The sequence below is a fragment of the Barbus barbus genome (assembly GCF_936440315.1).
Source record: "Barbus barbus genome assembly, chromosome: 18".
NCBI classification, from domain to species: Eukaryota; Metazoa; Chordata; class Actinopteri; order Cypriniformes; family Cyprinidae; genus Barbus; species Barbus barbus.
In genome coordinates, this window is record NC_136746.1 from 8,414,070 (window position 1) to 8,429,920 (window position 15,851).

A 15,851-nucleotide genomic window follows, 5' to 3' on the forward strand; every position below is an offset into this window, starting at 1 on the left:
TACATCTATCCTACACAGCCTTGTTTCCATTCACATCTAAATAAATATGGCATCTACCCTGACTAATCATACACAAGGAGCACGAGACAATGTGCTGAAGTCTGTCCAGGATGTTTTGTGAATATTTTCAATGCTTTCATTTGCCAGGCACACCTCTCAACCCATATTCCTTTCATCCATATGAACATTCCCTTATTCCACCCTCCTGTCTGTCAGTAACATTCCTCCCTCCCCATCCATCCATCTATCCCTCCATCCCCCTGCACATAAAACACATCTGGTTCAGCTCTGGCCCTCGGGTTTCCCCTCAGCAGAGCGAGGGAGTTAACGGAAGACTTGTTTTTCTTCTCCTCAGACCCCCACCGTCTTTCCTTTCCCCTCCTGTGACAGGCCAGGTACCTTACAGTGGTTTGTTGACATTATTTAGGCTTGTTTGGTCGATTATTATTTCATGGAGTCCACAAGAGCCTTAAATAAGGGCATTTAAGACATCTTTTTAATGGGCATTTCAGTCTTTTATACTACAGTGCATTATATTATATTTAAGCACATGACGAAACCGTTGTGGATTTAGTTTTAAGTCAAATGAATATTCAGGATGGATTTAGGCTCTAGGTTTTAGTGCAATTGCAGTTCGATGCATATTTTCTTATTAGCGTTGCCATTTGAGCCCACAGAGGAAATTAACCTAACTTTCCTCATCACTTCCCAGAATGCTTTGGTGGAACAGTAGACTTACCATGGAAACCAGGCCATATCGAGAGCAGCAGCACTTTAAACATTAACAGTTGGCCAATAAAACAGCTTTTAAGAACACACACTCCCAGTCAGCCAAACTCACTGCAACAGACACGTAGAAAAACATGCATCTCCAGACACAAACACACACGACCTTCCAGAAAAGCTGATTCCCATCAGCTTGAATGTTGCTTAATGATAGAAACGGCAAAACAGCAGGGTAATTGATGGTTGGTTGAGTGTTTATGAGGAATTGAAACACGACCCTTTTTTCTAAACAGGAAATCGCCTGCCATTTCACTTTGCAGGGCTTAAGCTCTGAGCTGTGTGTATTGAGTCTGTGAATGGAAATTAAATGACATTCAGCCAGTTTCATTCAGAGACACAGCTGTGAGTAGCTCTTGTCCAGCAGGTTTATACAGTGTAGATGTTTATTCAGCTAATCAGAGAGAATCCCCTTATGAAGGCATGTGTCATTTAGACGACTGAATTCACTAATCTCAGGACCGGATCTGTGATCAGGGTTACGGTGGATTTCAACCTGGTGAAATCCAAGGATTCTGACTGCTAACCTGCATTAAGTTGAGATCTGCAAAGATTATTTCTCCTAGAACTCGTATAGTCCAAAGTAATTTCATTGCTTCACATTTCTGTTTTTGTAGTTTTTGTTTTTTCTGTAGTGTTTGATGTAAGGTTTGGGGGGTGGGGGGATTGTAGAGTGTTTTTCAGTGTTTGATATATAGTGATTGTTTTTGTATCGTGTTTTGTTACGCTTGAAATTATATCTTTTAAATCTTTTTTTGTGGCATTTTGTTAACAGTTTTGTAGAGTTTAAAGTCTTGTAAAGTTGTTTCAAGTTTTGTTAAATAGTTCTTTTTGTTGTTTGTGTGCTAAATTTATTCATCATGTTTTTGTATAGTGTTTACGTTTTGCAATGTTTGACATTTTGTAGTTTTGCACTGCATTTGTGAAGTTGTGCCAAGTTTTCTAAAGCTTTTGTATTTTTTTGTAAAGCTTAGCAGAGTGTCTGAAGTTGTGATGCAAATTTATTTTATTTTTAACAAAACTTCAAAAGTGTGTTTAAAGTTTTGAAAGGTCACAATTTTAAAAACAGTTTTGTTGTGTGTGTTTTTTTTTTGTATTTTTAGTTTTTTATATAAATCGTTGTAGTGTTTGTTGTAAGGCTTCTGGGGTTTTGTGGAGCATTTTTGTCAAGCTTAATGTTTTGTAAACTTTTGCACTGCATTTTGTGAAGTTGTGTCAAGTTTTCAGTTATTTGTAAAGTGTTTAAATTTAGTGTTTTTTTGTTTTTGTAGAGTGTTTTAAATTTTGTAAAGTTGCATTTTTTTAAAGTTATGTTAAACAGTTTTTTGTTTTTTGTAGGGTTTTGTAGAGTTTTTCAGAGTGATATTTTGTAAAGTTTTTCATTGCATTTTGTGAATTTGTTAATTTTTTGGAGTGTGTATTGTGTTTTGTAAGGCTTAGATGAGTGTTTAAAGTTGAAGTAATGCAAGTCATTTTGTGAAGTTGTTACTGAGGTTTTGTTTTTGTAAAGTGTGTAAAGTTGCAGCTTTTGAAAAAGTTGTTTTTGTGTTGTTTTTTTCCAGTTTTTGCAGTGTTTTATAAAGTTGTGTACAGTATTCTGAAGCAAAGCTTGATTTCCTCACCTTGGCTTGACACCCAGGGTAAGTCTCACGAAGGGCCAGGGAGGTTAGGCTGGACACACTGAGGTCAAAGGGCAAGGATCCCTGAGCACGACGCTGAGACTCTTCCTCTGTCTTCTGAAGTCTCCTAAGGAGCTGATCAAGAGCAAACAGCCGAACCTCATAGTGCGGGCACCGCAGCAGTTGCTCCAGAAGGTCTCTCTGAAACCCGGCAGACTCTGGACAATCCCACAGGTGAGGTGATTCCACACAGACGCTGACAGCTATGCGAGCCAGACTCTGCAGATACTGTGTGGCTCCAGGGACTGAGAGGTTCATATCATGGGGCCCCTGAGGAGCCACAAGTTCAGAGGCCATAAGAATCTGCAGAGTTTCCTCGCGCAGTTTCTTCAGCTGTGACTCTAGAGCAGAAAACAACAAATTAACTCAATTACAAGTGACAAAAAAATTCTAAAATGAAAGCACAATTGATATTAGGTGACATATCAAAGTATACAAAGCAATGAGAGAACTACTTTAATTGGTGTATATTAGTGAAAGATCATCACGCTTTGAACTTTCGCTGCTAAATATTGAATCAACTTCAGTATGACATCACTGCTGAAAAGCATCCTGGGAATTACAAGAGCTTCAGAGCCTTATTTTTTCCTTATTGAATAATTATAAAGACAATATCCTTCTGAAAGCTAAAATAAAGCCCACTTCTCCAATCAAGGACCCATTCAAACGTCCACAATGCAACTCAATCCAGCCCAGCACACGATTCAACAAGGAGTGGACCAGAGGGCGGGGCCATGCTGCATTCCCCAAGAGACGGGCCCAGTTACCCTGACACCCGATCATCAAAAGATCTCTCGTACCCTTCTCTGAGAACGCTCAGACTGACCTAAAGCAGCCAGCGTGCGCCGCACTCTAATTTAGCCAAGCGTGAGAGGGGATTCTGAATGTGTATGTACTTGCATGTCTCTTTAGTGGCACAGACATTGCTCAACACCAGCTTCAATGATGTGAATTGTTGACATGTTCACACAGACCCTGACCGTTATTATAAGACAGGGGTGATGGGAAGGGATGTTTAAAATCAGGGTGGAGATGTTGACAAACTTTTGTAGTCATGAGAACAGGAACATCTATTCTAATGTGGAAAATACCTCTTCACCAGAACCCTGACACAGACATCGCCAACACAACGTCAACCCAAGAAACAGACAGTGAGCCATTTAAAGAGTCATTTATCATAAATACAGATCACTTCCACATGCTTTAGTTCATGTTTTCTTGCTACACTCAAGACACAGGCACAAACATCTGCAGAACTGCATTCCATTAAAATTCTTACATATTTCTCTTATGCTCACCAAGGCTGCTATTATTTTTGATCAACAATGTAATTTTGCAAAACTAATTTCAATTTAAAATAACTATATATATATATATATATATATATATATATATATATATATATATATATATATATATATATATATATATATATATATATATATATATATATATATACACACACATATATATATTGATCCCATCCAAAATAAAAGTTTGTTTGTTGTTTACATAATATTTGTGCGTGTACTGTGTATATTTATTATGTATATATAAATACACACATATACAGTATATTGTCAGTCCTCTGTCGTGTGAGTCATGTGTCCCCGCCTCTTGAGTCTATATTTGGTTTGTTTCCTGTCCTTGTTAAGTGTGATTATTAGTTCATTCTTGTTCAGCTGTGTTTGTGTAATTAGCCTGTGTATTCCTGCCTGCTCAGTTTCGTGTCGCCTGGTCTACTCGTTACTCCCCGGTGTTCCTGTCTGTGTCAGCCTTGCCTTGTCTTGCCCTGCTTTGTTTGGAGTCATTAAGGACTGTTATCTTGAGTTTACTCCTCGTCTGCGTGTTCCTGTATCCTCCTCGTGTGTGCACCGTGACATATATATTATGAAATATTTACTTGTATTTAAATGTATTAACTTTTATTTTGGATGTGATTAATCGCGATTAATCGTTTGAGAGCACTACATTTTTATTTAAAAAATTATATTAGAACATAAATTATTTTCAAATAGAAATCTTTTGTAGCAATATAAATATCTTTACATTCACTTTTGTCAATTTACTGCATCCTAAAAAAAAAAATAAAAAAAATACTGATACCAAACTTTTGAATGGTAGTGAATATATAGTTTTGAAAACTTAAATATATTCATTAAAAACAATTAATTATAAATATACCCATTCAAAATAGCATTTCCATAAATAAATAGTCCCCCCCCCCATTCACAATAGAACAAGTATTACAGATGTCTGCTAGGTGTTTAAAACCATACAGAAAACAAGTACTTTAACAAACATTGTCCCTCAATATAGAAAGCACAGTTTCACAGAACGGCTCTCCTACAGGTTCCAATAAATAAACCAAGAATGCAGCGGTTACTCAGAGCGAGAGAAATGAAGTAAAAACTAAACTGTAGTAGGTCATAAGAGGAGTGATGGTAACCATTCTCAAGTCTTTAAACTCAAGCCAAGTACTTATGACCACAAAACAACACACTGGGAGAAAAACATCATTAACAGAGGGAGGGAGATGAGAACTAGTCAGTCATGAGACAGACTTTGCTTAACTGTTCTGATTTATTTCTCTTTTAAACTCTCTCTATCTCTGTTTTCCTCCAACATACACAGATGCAGAAACCCAGAAGAGGGGAAGAAAGAGGAAATGAGAGTAAAGAGGGAGTGCGGTGGAGAGAAAGAACGATTTGCTATGGCATTTATTAATATCACTGGCCCTCTGGAGAGACGGAGGAGCACGGTAACGATTAATCTCGGAAATGAAAGGCATTTCTCAGCAGGACGGACTGTGGCAGACAATATGTGTGAGTTTGGAGACAGTAGTTCTGGGGATGTGCTAGAATCTTTATAAAAACCTAAACAGCCCAGTGAGACATTCAGAGCGTTACACACAAACACAGCTTGACTCAGAGAAAGCTGTGGTTTCATCAATGCCACGACCACCAAGTCTCAATGACCAAATTTTGCTCTCTCATAAAAATAGCAATATTACAGTCACTGGCAATAGAAAATAAAGCCCAGGGCAGTGAAATCAAACACTGGGGAAAAAAAAAAAAACTCACAACCTGGAGAGGCAGTTTTCTTTTGAACCTCTCAGCAAAAAAATTTAAATAAATAAAAAGGAGAAATGAAAAAGGAGAAATGAAAACAGCAAAAAGAGAGACATTTAAAGGGATATTTAACCCGAAATTGTAAACTGTCATCATTAGGTCACCCTCACGTGGTTCCGAACGTGTTTTAACATCTTCCCTTTAGCACAAAATTAGATGTTTTGAAGAATATTAAATGTAAATTTCGGCTTATCATACAAACTCAAATTCATTTGCATAACACTTTATAGAGTACACAAAGATATAGTACATATTGTATGACTTCAAAAGACTTAGTCACATGGACCACTTTCACAATATTTTGTTTTAAGAATTTTTTTTCAACAAAAAATTAAATTTCAACAAACTTTGTTCAACATGTTCAAAAAATCTGTTTAGAACAACATGAGGGCGAGTCAGTCATAGGACTGGGTATTGACACAGATTGCATGACTCTGTTTCAAATTCACAAGCTCCTCATTTGTTTCCAATTTCAATTCAATATCGGTTCACTTGGATGTATATCAGGTACAATAAATGTAAAGATTTCCTAAGACATTTCAAGTATAGCTCTGAACTCTACAGGTATCCTGTCAGTTGGTACAACACTAACATATTAAAATTAAGCTATTAAAATAAATTGATATTTAGTTTTTGATATAATAATCAACAACCAAAAATTTAGTTGCATACAAACATTTATATTACACAATATTCAAACGGTGGCTGTCATTAAAACTTTAATTTGACAGATTTATTCAAACATACATTAATGACATACGGCCCAATGACATAATGCATTATGAACAAGTTATGTAAAAATTAGTGCTGTCAAACGATTAATCGCATCCAAAATAAAAGTTTTTGTTTATATAATATATGTGAGTGTACTGTGTATTTATATATACATAATACATATACAAACACATACTGTACAGTAAATATGTACATGTATATATTTATATAATTTATATAAATATATTTAATTAATATACAAATATAACATTTTTCTTAAATATATACATGCATGCGTGTATTTATATATACATAAATATACACAGTACACTCACATATATTATATAAACAAAAACTTTTATTTTGGATGCGATTAATTGTTTGACAGCACTAGTAAAAATATAGTAAATACGTAATATATTTAGAAAAATGCTACTCTCTAAAGTTATTTTATTCTAGTTGACAAGCTATAAACACAATGGGTCTCATTTATCAATCTAACGTAGAAACGAGCGCAGATCCGAGCGCACAAATCAATTTACGACAGAGCTCACGTGTGATTTATGAAACATTCGTATGCCGCCAATCCCATCGTACAAAAGATCGCACATTGATAAATGTGGCGGCAGAAAACAATCGTCATTTGAATATCACTCGCTTTCTTATTTACGCTGTTTTATCGGTGCTTTCGAAATCGATCGCGTTCAGCAAGGAGGGGAGACACAAGCCTCTCTCATTCGACATCCAGATGTTTCCATTTTTGCCATGTAACATTTGGTTGCTAAACTATTATCTATGATGTACACAAGGCTTTGTACTTCACTTGTGTTCCAATATCCACGTAAAATATCACCCTTCACATGCGCAATAATCACCAATCAGTTAAATAAATAATAAAAAAAAAAAGTTATAGAAAACAAATAAAATGTATTAAGAGTGTCACAAAAATAAAAGTGGCCTATACTTGTCGCACTGTTTTTTTCTTCTTTTGTTAATCTGTTAATTAAGATAAATATATTTTGTGTAGCTATATTTATTTTATTCATTTTATAATTTATGTTTTTCTCCATTCATAGAAGCGCTGCAGGTGTGTGATACGACGATGTGTGATTCCTCACGGTCTGTTGTTTATGCTGCTATTTGCACATAAAGCTGAAGTCCCGAAAGAAAAAAAAAAAAAAAAGCTTCATTTGTCGGTTTGGGAAAATAATCTAAATGAACAAAATGCTGTCATTATACAATTCTCCGAAATTCTTTATGCTGCACGCAAGTTCAGGCTAACTCAAAAACTTGCGTACACGAGCTCAGACCTGACGTGAGATTTGATCGTAGCCACCGCTCACGTCCATATTGATAAATTCCAAGTTTTGGTCGTACGTTCGTTTCATAAATGAGGCCCAATGTCTTTCCTGAGGTAAATGTTATGATACATGACATTGTATATAAGCTGTTTTACTGACGTCACAGTTGAAACACTGATTGAGTTGCACGATACATTACAATAAACAATGTTTCTTTTAACACACCTTCTGATGTTCATTCTTGTTTATTTTATGAAATAAAATAGTAAAAAAGGAAGAGATGATCACTGCTATTTAAACTGAGGCAGCTACAATATCTGTAACACCACATTAACAAGCATCAAAACCACAAACATTGTTTGAAGTTTGTCAGAATTCTTAAATTTGAATTAGAATTTTTGACAGAATTTGAAAGCTGAGTTTCTTCTAAAAAGCTTTCCAATGCTTTTCACATAGAATAGGCTAAAAGACTGATTTTGACATTTAAGAACCCATATGAGTTTATCTAAATGTAGATTAATTAAAGTCAACTAACTGATATTTGCAACACACCCCTAGTAAACGAAGAGGTAATTTTGACTCCCTTTAGTTATTCATAACACTTCCTCACTGTATATAAGATGGAACACTTTATAATTCTGTGAAATACAATATTACTGCCCAAGCACTTTTACGACACGCTAACAGTTAAAGTACATGTGCGATCTTTTTGTTTCTAAGTGTTCAGCTAAAGTTTATGGTGCAGGGAAACAGTAGGCCGTCTGTACTCACTACAGTAGTAAATACACACCGATACACACATGCGGCAACGTGCGTGCACACATTGATTTTACATCATGCCCTGCCATCATTACCCAAACTGTGAAAAACAAAACACAGATGAGGGAGGAACGTGCAGAGCAGATGTGAGCATGCAAACGCTTTCCCACAGTGGGCGACCCCTACACTGCCAACCACCTACTGCCGTAAGTGTGTGCGCGGTATCCACGATTTATTCACCTGAGAGAGAGAAATATGGGGAATACAGTACCGCTTGTGCCAAAACGATGGTTTGAATGGCCATCAGAGAGAGAAAGTGAGAGAATTTGTGTGGTGGAGCATTTTTCAGGCGGTACAATGTTTGATCCACACAGGCTCGTAAACCCGTACATCTCATGCCCAGCTAAAGCATCGCCAGTAAAAACACCATCACAAACTCTGCTCAGAATCTCAGAGCCAAAGTACTTAGAGCTCTCGGCCTCACACACACACACACACGTCCTGTTCCAGTGAGCAGTACATCAGAATGGGAATACATGCAAGAACTGCCCAGAAAATTTCAACTCCTACTTAATAGTTCCAAGACGAATGCAAAAGCAGATTGTCCTGCTGACCAGCTTCAAGTCCTAGTGACAAATTAAAATGTTCATTTCTTTACTGAGGTTACTAACACCTGTGAAGAGTGTGCTTTAGGAAAGAGAGTGACTGGCTGAGTGAGAAAGATATAAACAGACAGAGAAAGAAATAAAAAAGTATGGAAGGATGAATCACACATATATCCTAAAATAAAAATGGGGGAAAAAATAAATATTGGTTACACTTTATTTTACAGTGTCCTAGTTAGTGTCCTAATTACTGAGTGATATTATTAATTAACAACATTTACTTTGTTTACAATTGGGTTAGGATTAGAATTAGTGTTTGCTTTCAGGCTGGTTGCTTATAATTAGTATAAATGTAACAAGAGTAAGTGATGCGCAATTATATGTAACATAAACAAGGGTACTGTAAAATATTTTTAAAAAGTATTACCAAAATATTTTGCTTAATGAAAATGAAGATGATTTTAGAACATTACGATTTTTATTATTTGATTATTGTTTTTTTTTTTTTAATATAATAATTTATTTTTTTATACAAAGTTTTATGTTTTTGTAAAACTTTTTTGGTACCTCCCATTATTTTCAATGGTGATTCTCTTACAGTAATATTTTTTGAGGTTTGTTTATTAATTAATTTATTCATTCATTTTTTTTTATATATAAACATTTCTTTGCCTTACAGAACTTAAACTGACTTGTTTTGCATCACGTTGCTTACCTGACATTAAAATAATGTCAATAATGTCAAAATACATTTTATTTTATTTATTTATTATTAAGAATTTATTTTATTTTCTTAATGCAACATATTATTTTTATATATATATATATATATATATATATATATATATATATATATATATATATATATATATATATATATATACTCTTTCAGGTGTAAAATGTGACCTGCACATGTTCAGATTTTATGACATGAAAAGGATTGTTTTTAAAAGAAAATTTCCAATCAATCAGTCAATAAATAAATAAAATATTCTGCCATAACTCACTTTTCCATATGACTTACTTTCTTCTATGTAACACAAAAGGAGATGTTTCATAGAAATATGTTCCCATGCAATGAAAGCGAACATTGACCAGGGTCAGTCACGCTGCAAAAGGGCAAAAAAAAGCACCATAAAATTGTCCATATGCTTGTGTGCTGCATTTCAAGTCTTCTGAAGTCCTACATTTGGTCTGATGTCAATAAAACAAACCTGTATTGTTTCTTGCACATCATATGACTTCAGAAAACTTGGAATGTAGAAACAGAAATATAATATTATATAAATATAATATTTTGTAGTTTATTCTCAGTCATTTTTAACTTGACAACCCCTTTTATCATCTCCTCACACTGTATGACAAAGTGTGAACATTTGGCCTAACATCTCTTTTTGTGTTACCCGGGAGAAAGTAAGTCATACAACTTTGACAGACTTTAACAAAGTTTGCTGGCAATTTTAATTTAGGGTGATTCCTAGGAAAACACTACAAAAAGCCAGACAGAGTGTGAAATATTGAGATAGATTGAGTGAAATTTATGTTAAGAGAAATGAAAGGAAAGGTAGACAGAGATTAAGAGGGTGTTAAGACTGAGAGTACAGGGCAGAGTGTATAAATAAATCTATGAACAGCACAAGTGTGTGTGTGTGTGTGTGTGCGCGCCCACTGTTTGTTATGTAAGTGATGGCAGGCGGGTGGGACTGTAGGAATATGCTTGTTTTAAAGTGATAAACACCGCCACCATGCCCACATATGTGCGACACATGGGGGCCGCAAACATGCAGGGGCCGCCCCATTTAACTGGGTCACACGGGCACAATTGTACCATCTGTCAGAGACAGTTTTTCCTTATATCAAAGACCCACAGGCCTCCAGCACACTCAAACTAACACACACTCAAAGCAGACACCATATTTCCTTGGAATAAAACTAGACTGGAAGTTAGAGATTCTGAAACAAGAACATAATACTGGTGTTTATTTCACTAGAGATGGTGTTTTGAATTCTTACCTGATACAGGAACAGGAAGACAACCACAAAGACAGGCCAGCAGGTCTAGAAACGCACCACGTGTTACCAGACATGGATTCTGCCTGTCAGTTTGTGTGTGTGAGAGAGAGAGATATTATGTTAATGATAACTATATACATCATAGATTTCATTGCATTTACTCAACGAATTGTACTAAAATTAGACATTTTATTTTTCAAGTGTGGCAAACGCAAAGTGTGAGAAAAAAAAAAACTGAGGAGGGATATTTGATTGAAATTTTAATGGAGAGAAATAGACAATGTAGAAATACAGTGCAATTTATATAAAATTATTAGAGATGCACCAATGTATCAGCCAATAATTGGCTGTCAAAGTTAATGCAATCTCAATTAAACAAAACAAACAGTGCATTTAACACAGGCTCTATTTGTTCCTATGAATCGCTCATAGTCAAAGACGGGTTGCCAGGTCCAAGTTTTATCCCTTCACCAAACATTTGTAGCATGCATCCTACTCAACAACTGCAAAGAGCTTTGTGCTTTTTTACTTCTGCAAAATTACAGAAAATTATTTATTTGGTATTTGTGTCAAAACACTTTCTTGGGTCACTGTATTATAGTCAGAGTAACTGATTTTTATTCTGCAGTTGAGAGCAGTAAAACAGTGATTGTGGATGCTGAGGATAAAGAATCACATGTGCTGCCCATGGGCACAAAGGGAATTCTGGGCCCTGTATCTCAGACTAACTGCAGGGGTAACATTTGTGGGAGAGGGTGGATGTTTTGTGGATAGAGACAGGAGTGGGTATGTGGAAGAGTAAATCAATTACGTACGAGTGTGTGCGTTTGTGTGTGTGTGTGTGTGTGTGAGACCACAGCGCAGCAAACGCTCATGGACATGGGCGAGAACAAGAGGCCCAGTGTTCAGGGCTGACGTCAGTATTTCATCACTGAGATATTAATAACACAAACGCTCTCCCTCTCTTTGAATGTCTGGTTTCATCATTTTGTGTCACTCTGTTTCTCTTTAAACACATAATATTACTCAGAGTTCAACAAATTACAAAGCTAAGGATTCTTGGGAAATTTGGTCAGTTTGGGAACTCTGTCATTTCATCACCTCCACTTCTAGATCTTCTTTCGTTCCTCTGGAATTTTTCCATCTTTATAAATGTTCCCAAAATCTCTTTATTGTATATATTTGGAATGACATACTACAGTATGCAGAATGTATACTATGCACAGTGTGAACATTTTCTATATGCATGAAATACTTAAATTACCTATTACATTTGCCAAATTGTGCAATATACAAAAATAGCACAGTCTGCCAAAATGCAAATCACTCAGCTTGACATTCACTTTCCAGTAATAGGGATGAATCAGAAACTGTATTATTCTTCTCCTTCTTGACTCATTTGATTAGGCTGTTAAAAGGTCAGTCATTTCACACAAAACTGGATTAGAAATGATAAATAACTACCATTAATTATTTAGGACCAGTGTTATTTAATTTTGATTGAGATACTATTTTTTATATATACACATTTGCACATTTGGATTAAGTTTTCATTTTCCGTTTTCATTTTAATCTTAGTTAAAGTTGCAATTTGGTCGTGAGTTTTTGACATTTATATTTGCAACTTTTTTATGCATATATCATTTTTTTATTTTTTTTTTATTTGTATTTTATATTTATTTATTTAATGTATGCATGTATGTATGTACAGTTAGCATTTATTGTATGTACTTTATGGTTTTTAGTTTTTGGTAACTATAATAACCCTGACTGGGACACCACTTAATGAATGAAATATGCAATATAGCACTGTCATGGGACAATGTAGCATTCAATTGTTTGAAACATTTATCATTGCATGCCGTTTCATATACTTTTCTAGTAGGCAGAATACACTATATCTTGCTCAGCATGCATAATATTCTATTCTGAATGCACTGCCATGTTCCATCTTCATAAACTTTCCCAAATCTCCCTCTCTGTCTCTCTCTCTCTCTCTCATTAGGGCATTTGTTATAAAGCATCAGTATGGATGAGTGAGAGTGGTCAAAGAGCACGCAGCCGTTTGACTCGTCCTGCAGCGCTGCTGTCCGTGTGCTGGGTCACTGAGCAGAGAGCAGCCTTTGAAACACAGAGCTCGCTTTACAAACCAGTAAGCTGGTGTGTGAACAGAGCAGCCATCTTATTTTGTAAAATAATATTATTTGCAAATGCCTAACCAAAATGATGCTGGTATGCACACTATATTTGCTGATATATATGCAAATAATGACAGCTGTGGTTAGTACATCAGAATGACAGTATCTACCTTGTGGCAAGCCACAGCCATGGAAAAACGGCACTGGAGAGGTCACAGTCCTGCTCATTTCCTGACTGAGGTCTGTGTGTGTCCGCCAGGTAGGAACGTAACAGCGACAGCACCTGTGAAGATGATGACACACCTTTACTGTGAGAATAAGCTGGAGAGAAATAAATAGAGAGATCAGAGATTGATATCGCAGAGAGAGATCATAAAGAAAAAGTATATAGAAGTATACAGAGAGATCAGTGCAATCACTCTACTAATACTAAAACAATCAAGATCAGACAGAAAGGTTTTAGACAGTTCAGAGACAGAAAACAACGTCTTTGTACTCGTCACAATTTCACTATTATTCTTGCTAAGTACTCTGTCGTTTACTTTTTTCCTTTAATTGTGATCATAGATCGGAAATTAAGTGATCAGATTTAAATCACAGATATCAGAGAAAACAGATAGAGATTAACAGTTAGAGATTATACATAAATCAGAGAAAAGTCAGATAAACAAGAGAGGGATCACAGAGACATTAAAGAGAGAAATAACAGAGATCAGACCAAAGAGATAAATAAGATAGAGATTCAGATTGTTGTTTATTGTCATTGTACTTTACATACAACAAAATTATAATTATACCAACATATCCAGCTACAAATTATAAAAAAAAAAAAAAAAAATCAGACAGAGACATCAGATATCGTTGAGAGATATCAGATGCATAAATCAGACATCGGACAAATACATAATAGAGGGATCAGATAGAGACATTAAAGATAGAAATCTGATCAGATAGATAAATCAAGGATGGATCAGACAGATAACTCAGAGATAGATCAGATGGAGATATCAGATTGATATCAAAGAGACATCCGGTAATAAATAATAGAGGGATCAGATATAGACTTCAAAAATGGAAATCAGATCAGATAGATAAATCAATGAGAGATCGGACATCAGATAACGATCAAAGAGAGAATTCAAGACATAGATCAGACAGTCAGATCAAAAAGAGAAATCACAAAGATCAGACATAACTCAAAGAGAGATCAGACAGAGACATCAGATTGATCTCAAAGAGAGATCAAATCAGAGATCGGACATATAAATTGAAGAGGGATCAGACATTAAAGAGAGAAATCAGATCAGACATAAATCAAAGAGAGGGATCAGACAGAGATCAGACACAGCAGTTGGAAAGACAACCGACAGAGAAATTAGAAAGACAGATCAGATTCTTCATTAGTTCATCGTTCTTAATCAAAAAGAGCGAGAAATTAGAGATTAGGCAGAGAAATTAGTGTTTTAAGCTTATTTTACATATCCTTACATGTAATAGTCTGTAGAGAAAAATAAAATGAAGTAAATGGGTAATAGACAACTATGCATGCAAAGTTAAAGAGTGTACAGGGCTGAAATAGTCTCTTTACTGGTTTATAGCCGCAATGTGGAAGCCACTCATTATGCCCAAGGCAGGAGAGGCACAGGGCAAAACAAGTTTGACCATGAAATACTAGGACTGGTCTTCCAGCTGCGGACACCCCCGACACTAGCGGCCCACACCCTGTATCCCACACATCTAGCCCAGGCCTGCTCGCGCCGTCGGGTGGGAAGGCCCATGACGGCCGGCCTCTTCTGCTCCCTCGGAGGAAAGTGCGTGTATTTATAGCGACGAGCTACACAACTTGTGACTGACCACAAACCAATGGCAGTGGCTAAAGGCAAAAATAAACACCCTGTAGAGGTCCATAATTCAGCAGAGTGTACAGAGAGCCGTGCACACATTTGGAAAAGAAACACGCACAAACAAACACCAGCGCACGGCCTGAATACAGTGCTAGATATTGACCTTTGACACACTAAGACCTTGGGGTCAGCCATTAAATAAGGCTTCGAGGAAATGTTTTAAAAGCCAACCTGTGGGTGGATGCTTTTATGAGTAGATTTGGAAAGTCTGGACACAATCTGAATCCAATTAAGCTAATTTGTCTCATCAGTTTGACATTTTTATTTTTTTACAGGCTTTTCCTTAAAGCAGAAACAAAGCTTGTATGAGTGGGTGTTTCAAGGCCTATTGAAGGGGTCACTAAACCCAGACTTTGGCAGCAATGCACAAAAAGAGGAAAGGCACAAAAAAAAAAAAAAAAACAACACGTGACAGAGTTTGCTTAATAGTGAAAACAAAAATCAGGCAAGTAATACAAATTAGTACATATTTAAAAATGCATACTTGAAATACATGAATGTACATGAAATACATTCTTACTTGACACTAAGACGAGATAAAAAGCACCAACACACAAGCACCCTGTCTTGTGTCTATATTCATGAACACTTAATCTGGTTGTTGTCATTTACAGAATTGAAAAAAAAAAACAGAAGCAAAACAAAATAAGAAAAAAAAATCTGTTCTCCATTTACAAAACTAAACAAAAAAAAAAATAAACAGAAAGAAAAACAAACCAACCAACCAAAACAGGATTAAAGTAAAAAAAACAAAAAACAAATCTGGAACAAATAAAAACAAATACAAAAAAAACAAGAATAGAAAATAATATTCTGTCTGTTCT

At 35.7% G+C, this 15,851-nt stretch overlaps 1 protein-coding gene across 1 annotated transcript in view; it reads right to left on the reverse strand.

Annotated features, from left to right (window-relative positions):
- The window catches only part of LOC306884461 (tRNA (32-2'-O)-methyltransferase regulator THADA-like), a 93,108-nt gene that overhangs the window by 19,784 nt on the left and 57,473 nt on the right, over positions 1-15,851 (reverse strand). Inside the window, exons 30-32 of the mRNA XM_079440333.1 lie at positions 13,294-13,406; positions 10,986-11,068; positions 2,406-2,803 (exon numbers count right to left, since the gene is read on the reverse strand). Coding sequence (XP_079296459.1) covers positions 2,406-2,803; positions 10,986-11,068; positions 13,294-13,406 — 594 coding nt within the window. The remainder of the gene's footprint in view (positions 1-2,405; positions 2,804-10,985; positions 11,069-13,293; positions 13,407-15,851) is intronic.